General features: G+C 59.1%; 1 protein-coding gene and 1 long non-coding RNA gene across 3 annotated transcripts; both read left to right on the top strand.

Moving 5' to 3' along the window:
• The first annotated feature begins 527 nt into the window (after positions 1 to 527).
• On the top strand, positions 528 to 1,729 carry LOC113996516. The gene is made up of 2 exons (XR_005565720.1): positions 528 to 775; positions 862 to 1,729. It is a non-coding gene; the product is annotated as an uncharacterized LOC113996516 (long non-coding RNA).
• A 5,005-nt stretch (positions 1,730 to 6,734) lies between these two features.
• On the top strand, positions 6,735 to 12,690 carry PHOSPHO1 (phosphoethanolamine/phosphocholine phosphatase 1). Of its 2 annotated transcripts, XR_005565719.1 has the most exons (4): positions 6,735 to 6,799; positions 9,270 to 9,344; positions 10,643 to 11,571; positions 12,360 to 12,690. XR_005565719.1 is itself a non-coding variant. In XM_027737656.2 (3 exons), exons 2-3 carry the CDS (start codon positions 9,300 to 9,302, stop codon positions 11,402 to 11,404), a joined length of 807 nt encoding a protein of 268 aa, XP_027593457.1. In that variant the 5' UTR covers positions 6,735 to 6,799; positions 9,270 to 9,299; the 3' UTR covers positions 11,405 to 12,690. The 2 variants fall into 2 exon arrangements, 1 of the variants encoding a protein (XP_027593457.1); XM_027737656.2 differs by having other exon boundaries at positions 10,643 to 12,690.
• The last annotated feature ends 153 nt before the right edge of the window (positions 12,691 to 12,843 follow it).

Genomic DNA, 12,843 nt, shown 5'->3' with positions numbered 1-12,843 from the left:
GTTGGGAAGGGGGATCCTGGCACGGAGGGACCTGTTAATTTGGGAATAGGAAGTCACCAGAGTGAGGGATGTGACAGCAGGGAGGAGATGGAGTCTCTCGGGTGAGCCAAGGATCCCCGGAGTCAGGGGCTTTCCGTGGGCTGAGTCAAGGTGGGGATCACATCAAATGCTGCTCTTCAGACAAGGGGCTTGTGGAATTCCTGCAGTGCCAGGAGAGGGGAGGAGGTGGGATCACAGCCCTGTTCCTGCCGGGGTGGGGGGACAGGGAGAGCAGGAGTTGGGGTGAGGATGGGGCTCCTCCCGCCCTCCCTGCCACCCTCCCTGCCATCCTCCCACCCTCCCTCCCTGCCATCCTCCCTGCCATCCTCCCACCCTCCCTCCCTGCCATCCTCCCTCCCATCCTCCCTCCCACCCTCCCTCCCTGCCATCCTCCCATCCTCCCTCCCTCCCATCCTCCCTCCATCCTCCCATCCTCCCTCTGCACCCGCTCCCCCCACCCTCCTCCCCCCATCCTCCCTCCTCCTCCCTCCCATCCTCCCTGCCATCCTCCTGCCCATCCTCCCACCCTCCCTCCCATCCTCACCTGCAGGAAAACCGGGATGGTCCCCGAGGGTCAGAGGCACGTTTTTGGCAAATGTTGAGTTTTAGGGTTGGGAACTGGATCCCTGTTTGATAATCTGGGAGGACAGGAGTGGGAAGGGTGCCAGGCCCAGGGCAGGATCAGGGGGCAGCTGCTGCTCCCCAGCTCTGGGTTCCTCCCCAGCCAGACCCAAGTGTAGCTCATCCCTGCAGTCCAGGAGCTCATCCCTGCAGTCCAGGAGCTCATCCCTGCAGTCCAGGGAGCTCATCCCTGCCATCCAGGGAGCTCATCCCTGCAGTCCAGGAGCTCATCCCTGCAGTCCAGGAGCTCATCCCTGCAGTCCAGGAGCTCATCCCTGCAGTCCAGGAGCTCATCCCTGCAGTCCAGGGGCTGCTCCCTCTCCATGCAGGCAGAGGCCCAAGCACTGTGCTGTAAGTCCCCTTTTCCTTGAAATTCCCCCTCTTTGTGCTGCTTTTCCCACACCCAGAGATCCCCTTGGGCAGAGGGGGAGGGACAACCTCGGGGTTGTGCCTGAGGGGATTGTTCTCCAGGAGAGCAGGGATGGTGGAATTCTTCCCCAGGGACTGTGTTTGAGACACCGAATGCTCTGCTGAGAAACAGCTCCTCGGTTGATGGTTTTTCACCATTTTCTACCGCTCACGTTGGGTTTTCCATGACATAGGAAACTTCAGGAACCAGGAAGGGCAGTTTGGGCCCAACCAACTCATTTTTGACTGAGCTGAAACCCCTCCCAGCATTTCTGAAAGGAAAAGAATAATGAAACAATGCTTTTTAAACATTTTCTCTATAATATTTATACCCACCCCTCTTACCCTCTAGAAGAAAAAGCCAATTATGAGAGTGAGTTTTGAATTTCCACTGCTGATTTAAATTGTTGTGTTTCCTGTGCCTGGTCCACCCTGGGGGTTCTGTGCATTCCACATCACATATGCAACCTGCATTTCTGTTGTGCCACTATTTTATGGTCAGGCCTGTTATTAAATGATTTTTAAATGCTTAAAAAAACAAAACAAAACAAAACAAACAAACAAAAAAAAAATCTTGGTAAATCAATTGTATTCCAGTTTTGCAAAATGATTTTCTTCTCAATAAATTTACAGTATTAGGCTGCTATTCAGAATTCTAACATCTGGGACAGTTTGTTTTCTATTCTTCAGTCCATGGTCATGATATAACTTGGGTTTTGTTGTTGTTTTTTTTTTCCTTCTGAGAATTATGAACTTCATTTCTGTGGCAGAAGATTAAACTGTCCAAGCCTCTTCCCAGTCTGGCACGATGTGACACGATGGCAGCAGCTCCTCCTGGTCCTCTGGGACACCCCTGAAAGCTGGGATTGTGCAGTGTGGTCTCTCCTAAGGGACATATTCCAGCAAGGAAAGGAAAATGGGTGCTAGGAAAGGCAGGGAATTCCAGGCTGGGATTTGCTGTGGCTTCTTCATTCCCAAATTTGCATCCTTGCACACCTTGGGCACCGCCAAGGAATGTGCTCAGGAACGTGTTCCCTCCTCCCTGCCCGGGCTGACAAACCAAAGGGGATGGTTTGGGGCAGCTTTGCAGGATTCAGTGACTTAAAGGGTTGGGTTTTGTCACTAAAACGCTGCTTTGGAGAAAGATGTTCTAAAAAAGCAGGCAAAGGCCCTCAGGAGAAGGGGGAAGGGTGGGCAGGGGGGGGGCAGCTCACGTTTTCCCACTTTCTGCTTTTTTAAATTCCTTTCTCCTGAGGGCTGGTGCAGCCAGAAATCCAAGGAATGGACAGAGGGACCCCCCGAGCAGCCAAACTGGGCCAACCCCCGTGACCCTGAGCTGGAACCCGGGAGGAGCTGCAGTCGTGGCTTTTGTGGCACTTTCTGCTGGTTTGACCTGGACAAAAGTGGGGTTTGCTGCTGTTCACTGCCTAATTTTGCAATTTTCCCTTGAGATTGCCTGGGAAGGGCAGTCCAGGGGCAGCTCCTGGCGGGAGGTCTCTTTGTCCTCGTTTGTCCTGCAGGTTCCAGGGGAAACTGGGAGTTAAAAACTCTGGGATGTGCCGTGTTTGTGCCTTGCAGAACAGTCCCAGGGCTGGGCACTGGCACAGCTCAGGGCTTGCAAAACCAGAGGCTGAGACAACAGATTGCAAAACACTTCCCAAGTTTTTGCTTTTCCAGAGGAAAAGCTCAACTCAAAGGAACCTTTTCCCCGAGCGACCCGAAGCAGGGCCGTGAATTGAAGTGTTTGTGGACTTTCCCTATAAAGGAAAACACTGGAATGTTTTCATCTCCCTGTTTAAACCTCTCCTGCAGCCTGGGAGAATTATTTAATGCCTTAATTACCAGGTAAACAACTGGGATAGAGCAGGAAATTCGTTAGAAAAGGGCTGTTGTGAAGGAGAACTCGCTGTTTAAAGGCTTTCCAGTGGTGGTTCCTTGAGCTGCCCTGTGATTAAATTCAGTGTATTATGGTCAGATCAGTAAATATCCTTGTTCTGGAGATGTGGAACTGAGAGCCCTGCCTGGAACTGTGGAAGGGAGCTCCGGGTCATTCCCGATCCAGGATCATCAATTCCCTTTTCACTTCCTTTTACATTTTCTGCCCAATTTCCTCCCCGAGGTTTTTCAGTCAGTGGATGGCAAATACTCCAATAAAGGAGATGAGAATCAGGCACCTCCTTGTGGTTCAGCTGAAGCTACAAAAAGCAGGGAATTCCACCAATATCCCTTGGGAAATCTTCCACCAATATCCCTTGGGAAATCTTCCCTGCGTTCCCGGCGGTTTCGGCCGCGCAGGGAATGGTGTGGACAGAGTCCCCCTGGAGATATCCCGGGATCCTGAGACATAAAATTAGTTCAGCCTGAAAAAGGACTCCCCCCGAGGCAGCCCAGGCACGGAGGGGTCAGATTTCTCCTGAGCCTTGGATGTCACTGATAGTGCAAAGGTCTCCAAACCTGGGTCTTGTGTCCCTGGGACTCCTCGGGGGAAGTTCCCTCTGTGCCCTTTCCCACAGCACCTGGAGGGAGGAAAACGCTCCAGTGGCAGCCCAGGGAGGCCGGATTTGGGATGAGCTGCACCCTGACCCCGTTCCCAAGGGCCAGGGGAGAGGAGATCCCGAGCCTTGGGAAGAGGGAGCGCCCGGGAAGCGCGTTGGTGGTGTGGAACTGCCCCTTCCAGGCGCAGGTTTGTGCTGGGAAACGATTCCCAAAGGAAACCTGGGAGTGTGGCAGAACACACCAGGGCACCCTGAGTGCCCCTTGCTCTTAGGAAGCAAATGTTTGGGAATGTAAGAGTTGCTAATCCATAGGAAAATTCCCACTTGGCCCGAAAGCTTGTGTCGTGCTCCGTGAAAACTGAAGCCCTTTGTTACTCCCAGAAAACAACAGGATTTTATGATGCTCGTGGATTTTAATTGACTCACTTGAAGCACGTTCCATAATCCATCCACTGCCTGCTGTTCAGGGAAAATAAACCTCCAGGAATACCATGGGATTGTCCCAGCAGATGAACCGGTGGTTTGAGTGAATTCCAGCAGATGTGACCTGGGCTCTGGGGCTGTCACAGCTCGTGGCTTTTCCCACCCTGCAGAGAAATCCTTCCCCAGGGGCTGGGACTTAACCCGGGCAGGGTTTGGGGAGGCTGAGCCAGGAGGTGGCAGTGGAGCTCGTCCTGCGGGGATGGAGGGGATGGAGGGAGGCGGCTCCGACGGGATCCCTGTTGGAACCTGTTCCTCATTAATTGCTAATTACAGACCCCCGGGATGGGTTGGGCGGGAAGGGACCTTGAAGCCCTTCCAGTGCCACCCCCAGGGAAATTTGAGGGACTGGGGAGAAATTCCTCCCTTCGAGGGTGGGGAGAGGCTGGGATGGATTTCCCAGAGGAGCTGTGGCTGCCCCATCCCTGGGAGTGTCCAGGGCCAGGCTGGAGCACCCTGGGACAGTGGAAGGTGTCCCTGCGTGGAACTGGGTGGGCTTTAAGGTCCTTTCCAGCCCAAACCTTTCCATGATTCTGGCTGATCCCATGACTCCTGATGGGCTGTGATTTCCCCTCCCCTCTTGTTCCCTCCTTGGTGCCTTTTGGCATCAAAGCCAAACTGAACCCCGTGTCCAGGGGGAAATGTGGGGAGGACTCAGCTCCCCCCACTGAGCAGAGCTGGCCCCTTTGCCACGTCCCCGCTGCTGCCCTGGGGGAGCCTCCCGGGAATAGACACCTGGGAACTTCATCCCACAGGGAAGATGCAGCAGTGGGGTTTGCTCTCTTGTTGTTTGTTACTTTTTGAGGGGTTTTTCCCTGATTTGACCATCTAAATATTATTCAGCCCCCAAAAATGTCTTGCTGTGAAGGAAATCCTGTTTGCTGGAGCTGCTGGTTGTGTGGAGGCAGGAGATGAGCGGCTGCAGTTGGAGTTTCCTCATCCATGTGCCTGGAAAACTGAGCTGTAGGGAGGGATCAGCTCCCCTGGGCAGGAAAGGGAAGCCTCACTTTTACTCAAGAACTCCCCCAAAATACATCTGTCTGCCACAGGCTGAGTTCCCGGGGGCTGCTGAGCTGGTCTTACCCAAACTTTGGGATTCTTTGGGATGGAAAAGCGGCGAGGGAGGGACAGGCAGAGGCGGCGACGTGGCCACCGTGGCCTTGGGGCTGCTCTGGGCTGATGCAATTCCCCTCCTTGGTGAAAAACCAGGACAAACTTGGACAGGAACATGGAGCACGAGGATGTTCCACCCATTGTGGGGAATCCATGTGAATCCATGTGTTGGGAAGAGGTTGCCTTGGCTATTCAGGGGCTGCCAGGACTGTCAGCCCAGGGCACTGTCCTCACTTGCTCCCCAGGGTTTTCCAGCAGTGGAAAATCACTGGGATCCAGGATCACCCCCTGCCAAAGTCCTCCGGCCGGGATGTTTCTGGAATGATCTTTGCCCCACTGCCTTGCAGAGGGAAGGAGGCACACTTTGCCCTTTGGAGTCTCCCACTTGTCCCCACGGCCTGAGGGGGAGCTGGTGCAGCTCCAAAGGGGGGGGAAATGCCAGAGGAGGGACAGCAAAGGCCGGGCTGTGCCAAGGAAACAGGGTGTGCCCTGCAGCAAAGAGCCCAAAGGGCTCGGACTGAAGAGCTGATAAAAACATACCCAACATTTCCCTGACCCTGAGGCTCTTTCCAGGTGGCTCCGGGTGCCCTCGGGGGGAAGGGTCGGTTCCTTTGGCTCTGGGGAACAAGGGCTGCTCAGGAAGGTCTCAGCAATACCCTGAGCTCTGCTCTGGGGCACAATTGTGCCAAAAGAAGGACAGTTTAGAGCACCAGGACAACGTGGCATTGCCGGGGCAGCCGCCCTGGCCCAGCCCAGCACAAACTGTGGGTTTTGCAGAGCTTCTGAGCTCTGTTTGTGCCCTTCCACTCTTGGACACTTTTAATTAAAGAGCAGGACGGAACAGCCTCCGATGGTCTCCCGATGTGCTTTCAGGGCCGAGCCGCTCCCTTTGGACAAGCTGCCCTTGTATTTTTATCGCCGGCGCCTGCAGGGCTCCTGCAGAGCCAGAGATACCGCGGGAGCCCCGCCCTGGAGCCCGGGCGGGTATTTTGGGGTGCGGGCACAGCCCTGGCAGGGTCACCCTGCAATTGGGGCTGCGGGGCTGCGCCAGCTCCCAAAATTAACCCGGGGACCTCAAAATTAGCCGGGGGACCGCCCTCCCCCCAGGGCGGGGTGGGCACGGTGGCCCCGCAGTGCGGGAGGTCCCGACTCCCCCCCCCCCCCTCCCCCGGGTGTATTTTGGGGACAATTCCTACGTTTTCCTCAGCCAGTGCCTTCCTGAGCTTTGCGGATTGTTCTGGGGCAAAATCCTCCCCGAACGGCTCAATCCCAACGCGGCCCGGTGGGTTATTACCGAGGGGCGTGGGAGGGAAAGGGGGATTTGTTGGTTTTTTTCCCGATTTGGCAACTTTGGGGCTCGGCGCGGGGGCGGGCGGGCGGCGGGACCTGCGCGGCGCCTCCTCCCCCCTCCCCTCGGGAAAGGGGCGTGGTCAGGCATGGCCACGCCCCTCCGCGGCGCCCAGGCGGCGCCACCATTGGCTGCGCGGGCGGTGACGTCAGCGCACTGCGGCGGCTCCGCGCGGCCCCGGTGGCGTCGCCTTAAAGGGGCCGCGCTCGCGGCGGCCGCGGCACCGGCCCCGCCACCGGCTCGGACACCGGCTCGGGCTCCGGCACCGGCGGCGCTCCCGGCACGGCCCCGCCCGGTAAGGACGCGTCCGGCGGCCGCCGCAGGGAGGTGTCGGTCCCGGGGGTGCGGAGCCGCTGGGACCCCGCGGGGAGCGGGGCGGGTGGTGCCGGTACCGGAGGTTCTGATCCGCCGCGGCTGCAGCCGGTACCGGGGATGCTGATCCCGTAGGACCCTGCCGGGACCGGGAGATGCCGGTCCTGCAGGACCCTGCGGGTTCCGGGAGGATGGTGCCGGTACCGGAGGGTCTCCGGACCCCGCTGATACCGGCGGGGACGCTGCCGGTACCGGGGACGCCGATCCCGTAGGGTCCCGCAGGTGCCGGGGCGGATGCTGCCGGTACCGGGGGGTCCCCACCGGGAGGGACCCCCGGAGGTGCCGGAACGCTCCGGGCATGAGTCAGCCCCGCTGCGGCCCCGGCGGGACCCGCCACGGGCTGTGCCGGGACCGGCTGCGGAGCCGTCCCGGTGCCGCCGCTCTGGATCCAGCTCTGGATGCGGGACCCGCGTCTGGATCCCCCAAACCGCGTCTGGGTCCCCCAAACCGCCCCCGCCCGGTTCCTGTCCCGACACTCGGGCTGGGCATTACCGGGGGACGGGGACGCTTTGCTTTGCTTTGCCTTGTGAGGGAGCCCCTTTTTTGTGGAAAGTGGACGGACGGACTCCATTCCCTGCTGGATTTGCTGGGATCCCGCTGGGATTTCAGCTCTCGCTGCCCCACACGGGTCCATCCCACCCCCCAGTGATGTGTCCGTGGGCACCACCAGCTCCTGCCTGGGTTTAACGGGTGGTTCAGGGCTGGGACACTTCCGAGGGATTTTTTCCCATCCCTCCCCTCCTGTGGGAGCAGGATCAGGGTTGGAGGAGGGAACTCCAGACCCCACAGCTCGGCCCCTCCTCAGCTGGGCTAGCTCTGCATTACTGAGCCATTCCTGCACTGGGATCTCCCACTGCTGTATCCCAAGGGGAAAACAGCACTCGATGTGGATTTTGTTGGATGTGCTTTGCCCCAGAGCCCTCAGAGGTCGGCAGTAGGAAACCCCATCCAGGACCTTTATTCCCTAAATAACGCTGGCTCGGATTTTAATGCGCATTTTGACACAATTAATCTCGGGTTTGGGGCCGCCTGGGAGCAGAAGAAGCTCCTGCAGCAGCATCCCAGGGATTCTCCAGTCCCCAGGGGGCAGATGGGGCTGGAATTGTCCCAGCTGACTTCATGGATTGTCATTTTCCTCAGAAATTCCACAGAAAACAGCCCGGTGGCCTCTCTCCCCCCCTGAGCAGGGGGAGCTCAGGGACACGGGGACAGGGAGACTCAGACAGCAACAGGTTTTGTTTTCCAGCACTTTGGAGCAGCTGGATTTGTCCCAAGTGTCCAGGGAGGTGGGAAGAGCTGCAGGGAGCTCTGCTGAGGGGAATAATGTGAGATCCAGGTGGATGGTGCTGCTCCCAGCCTTCCCCAGCCATTCCAGGGCTCTTTCCCTGGGCACCACAAAGCCTCCTTAAGGCTTAGCCCCAAATTACTTTGTCACTGCTGGCAGCTCTTTAGAACACAGGGGCTAAAATTACAATTCCTCTTTCATGTTTAATCCCTTTTTTTTTTCCCCTCTCTGCCTTGGTTTGGACCTGAAAACCACAGTGGCTGCTCCCACTGCCAGCCTGGCTCTGGCATTATTGGGCTTCAAACCATGCCTGTGAATAAACATGAAGTTTTGATTCCTGCAAAGAAACAACCAGGGTTTGGTCCAAGGTGCCACCAAAAAAAAAAAAAAAAGTGGCTTTTACAAGATTCCAAGCCAAGGTTTCATTTTTGGGCACCAGCACCGAGGTGCAGCCGTGGTTTATTATTTCAGCAGAGTCATGAATCGTGTTTGTGCCCAAAATAGTTGGATGCTGGGCTTCAATCCAGCCAAATCCCCCACAAATCACCTTCAGCTGCAAAACTCTTCCGTTGTCGTGCCGATGACAAATCGCTGGAATCCTCCCTGCCCCGGCTCAGCCAAGCTCCCGGTGCCCAGTTAAAACAACCCGGTGGGTCATCCCTGAATTTGCAGCCGGGTTTTGGCTGATTTTTGGAGGTTTCCCACCGCTTCGGACCACAAGAGGTCGGCAGAATTGCGGGGCTGGGAGGGATGGGAGCCGGGCTCTGCCTTGGCACGTCCCGCCCGCGCTGCCGCTCCGGCCGCGGAACACCCGAGCTAATTACGCGGCGAGGAAATCAGGGGAATTTGGGAGCAGGGCACGCGCTGCCGGGGGGCTCTGGCTGCTCCGCTGGCTGCCTTCACGTGCGCCCGGCGGGAATTACGAGGGATCAGAGGCATTAAACAGGCTCCGGCTGCTCTCCCTTAATTCCCCCCTCCCGGTACAAAAGGTGCCCGGGCTCGGGAGGTCGCGGCGGGACACGAGCCCGGCCGTGCCCAGCGGGGCCCGAAGGTGGCAGCCGGGGGAGCCCAAATTGTTCACCGGGCTCCCGTTTTCTGTGCTTTGCAGCCCCCGCTGGCGCCCCGGGATGGTCCCACCATGAGAAGGTGCTGCCAGGGCGTGGGGCTGCCATGCCTGTTTAAGGTCAGTGCCGCTGTCACCTGCCCGTCCCTCCTTTGCTCGGGGAGAGCAGGAACTGGGTCCCCACCCTGCAAACCCCCCCCCCGGAGAGCCAAGGGAAGAGCCAAGGGGAGAGGGGGGACTGGGGAGGCCGGGCTGGGGGGCACCAGCTCTGCCCCGGGTGGGCAGAGGGGGTTAATTTTGGGTTTAGAGCAGGGCAGGAGGCAGCTCTGAGTTCATGGAACATCCTGAGCTGGGAGGGACCCCCAAGGACCATCCAGCCCAACCCCTGGCCCTGCACAGACACCCCAACAATCCCGCCCTGTCCCTCAGAGCGTTTTCCAAACCCTCCTGGAGCTCTGGCAGCCTTGGGGCTGTGCCCACTGCCCTGGGGAGCCTGGGCAGTGCCCAACCAGCCTCTGGGGGAAGAACCTTTCCCAAAATCCAGCCTAACCCTCCCCTGGCACAGCTCCAGCCGTTCCCTGGGTCCTGTCCCTGCTCTTCTCCCTGGGGTGGCTGCAGAGCCCAACCTGGGGGGGGAACTACGACGGGTGATGGAGCAAAAACCAACCTGCAGGATGTTGGGAAGAGCCAGACCCCTCCTGGCCATCTGCAGGGACACAAATCCCTGTGCCAGGGGTGGGACAGGAGCAGGCTGGGGAGTGACCCCCCAGCCCAGGGCCCTCCCTGCACGAGGCCAAGCTGTGCTGGGTCAGGGGCTGGGCTCGACCATCTCAGAGACCTTTTCCAGCCCTAATAATTCCCTGATCCAGCGACACACCCCGAGGTGTCCTGGGTTAGAGGTGTCCTGGGTTAATGGTCAGCGCTCTCAGAGACTTTTTCCAGCCCTATTAACTCCCTGATCTAATGAGACCCCCCGGGGGGGCCGTCCGGGGTGCGACACAGTGACCTCCTTGAGGGCAGGAACAGCGGGATTAGCGGTGACAGAATGATCCCTTCAGGGGCAGGATAACCCCCTCAGGGATGTCACAGGGGGTGTCAGCGGGGATTAACCCCCTCAGGGATGTCACAGGGGGTGTCAGCGGGGATTAACCCCCGAGGCGGCCCAGGGGAGGTGGCCCAGGGGAGGTGGTTCAGGGGAGGTGGTTCAGGGGAGGTGGTTCAGGGGAGGTGGCCCAGGGGAGGTGGCCCAGGGGAGGTGGTTCAGGGGAGGTGGCCCAGGGGAGGTGGTTCAGGGGAGGTGGTTCAGGGGAGGTGGCCCAGGGGAGGCGGCCCAGGGGAGGTGGCCCAGGGGTGCTGCACGGTTGCCCGGTGCCGTGCTCGGCGCCGCCGCCACGCCCCGGGCGTTGTGCTCGTTGCAGGGCGTGGGCATGGCCACCCCCCGGCCCCCCCGGTTCCTGCTGGTGTTCGACTTCGACGAGACCATCGTGGCCGAGAACAGCGACGACTCGGTGCTGCGCCTGGCGCCGGGGCAGGCGCTGCCGGAGCCGCTGCGGCAGAGCCAGCGCCAGGGCTCCTACAACGAGTACATGCGGCGCGTCCTCGCCTTCCTGGGCGACCAGGGCGTGCGCCCCGCAGACTTCAAGGCCCTCTACGAGAACATCCCGCTGAGCCCGGGCATGCCGGAGCTCTTCCAGTTCCTCTCCAAGAACCACGAGCTCTTCGAGCTCATCCTCATCTCCGACGCCAACATGTTCGGCATCGAGGCCAAGCTGAGGGCGGCCGGCGTCCACTCGCTCTTCAGGAAGATCTTCAGCAACCCGTCCAGCTTCGACAAGAGGGGCTACCTCACCCTGGGGCCCTACCACAGCCACAAGTGCCTTGACTGCCCGGCCAACATGTGCAAGAGGAAGATCCTGACGGAATACCTGGCGGAGAGGGCGCAGGAGGAGGTGGAGTTCGAGCGGGTCTTCTACGTGGGAGACGGCGCCAACGATTTCTGCCCTTCCGTGGCTTTGACTTCGGCGGACGTGGCTTTCCCACGGAAGGGCTTCCCCATGCACAGGATGACCCAGGAGATGGAGCAGAAGCAGCCCGGGGCCTTCCAGGCCACCGTTGTCCCGTGGGAATCGGCCGCGGAGGTCGCCCGGTACCTCCAGGAGCTCCTCAAGAGGAAATGCTGAGGGAGGCTCCGGAGTGTCCTGCGAGTGGCCGGGATAAAGAGAGGCCTGGGGTGGTCACGTCCTGTGCCCCTGCCTGTCCCCGCTCCCGGGGTGTTTTCCTGCCTTCCCGAGCTCCCTCCCCGGTGAATAAAGCACTTTCTCCAGGCCCCTGTCCCGCCCCTGCCATGGTGAGATGGAGCCGTCCCTGCAGCTCGGACTCCTGGGCCCCCCGGGGGCCTTTGCCAACGTTGTTGGGGATCAGTTTGGGTCATGTTTTTCTTTTCCCTTTTGGCTTCATGAGGGAATTCCTGAAAATCCAGAAGCCAGTTCCCTGCGGGCTGGGAACATCCTTCCTCCTGCCATCCTCCCCCTCCCGGCCACACGAGGAGCTGCCTGCTCGTGCTCGAGGGCTCCTTCCCTCTTTGTGAGCCCGCTGGGAATGTAATCCAGGAAATTCATGCTCCCTGGCTCCTCCACATCCCACCCAGGCAGGGCAGCTCCAGGCCCAGCTGCTGAGCCTTGGGATGGGGTTAATTGTCCCTCGGGACTTTATTCTCTGAGAAAAACATGACGTGAGGACCAGGAAAGCTTTTGGAGAGGTGGCAGCTTGGAATGAACCTCCCCAGCCCGGCCCCGCTCCCTGCCCAGGGGAGGAGGAGCTGTCCTTGCCTTCCACCTCCATCCTCTGCTCCTGCTCCCAGGGTGGAGTGTCCCTGTGTCCCTGACAGGTTCCTCCTTGCCCTGAGCCATTTCCAGTCGTGTCCCTGTGCTTGCTGGATCGTGTGACTCCCCTCTTCCCCCAGGGAGGGGCCAATTCCCCTCCTGACCTGGTGGAGAGGTGCCCAACCTCCCCAGGGGAGGTTTCGTGGTGCTGTGGCACTTCTGGCACCGGGTCCCCAGAGGCCAAACCCCCCCCCTTTCCTGTGTCCCCCCCCCCACTGCAGTATTAATTACCCCTTCTAATTGCACTCTGCAGGGGGGACCTCCAGGATCCGCTGCTCTCCGGTGTTGGCTTCTCCTGGATTTATCCACAGCCTTACCGGCCCCCGAGGGTGGCTCGTGACTCCTCCAAACCCTGGGATCCCTGACAGCAAACCCCAGCAGTAAGGAAATAACCAAAGCAGCCCTGAGTTGTTCCTCCTCTTATTTCACCCCCTCCTCTTTGTTCTTCCTCCTCCGGACCCCGTTCGACTGTGTGGAACTCAAAGCCATGGAATTAAAGCTACATGTATATGTACAGAGACAGAGCTCTATATTGCAGACACAAAGTTGGTTGTGTCCAGGACATAAACCTGGGTGTGAAACAGCTCTGAGTTGCACTGAAATGTTGTTTCTCTTCCTTGGGCTGGTGGAAGTCAGGGAATGGGAATACCAGCAGGGAATCCCTCTGGATTGGGGTCTGGGTGGGGGTCTGGGTCCTGTGGCTCAAGCCAAAGGGGGCAGCAGGCAGGTTTCCTGGA

Source organism: Pipra filicauda, unplaced genomic scaffold (genome assembly GCF_003945595.2).
Source record: "Pipra filicauda isolate LSUMZ 115617 unplaced genomic scaffold, ASM394559v2 scaffold524_size386432_pilon, whole genome shotgun sequence".
NCBI classification, from domain to species: Eukaryota; Metazoa; Chordata; class Aves; order Passeriformes; family Pipridae; genus Pipra; species Pipra filicauda.
This window is presented reverse-complemented; position numbering and strand designations above follow the sequence as displayed.

What these genes read in the sequence shown, in the direction of transcription:
- PHOSPHO1 (XM_027737656.2), top strand. Translation starts at nt 9,300, where the DNA reads ATGAGAAGGTGCTGCCAGGGCGTGGGGCTGCCATGCCTGTTTAAG. An exon ending in GGCTGCCATGCCTGTTTAAG is followed by an intron (nt 9,345 to 10,642) that starts GTCAGTGCCGCT and finishes TGCTCGTTGCAG; the next exon opens with GGCGTGGGCATGGCCACCCC.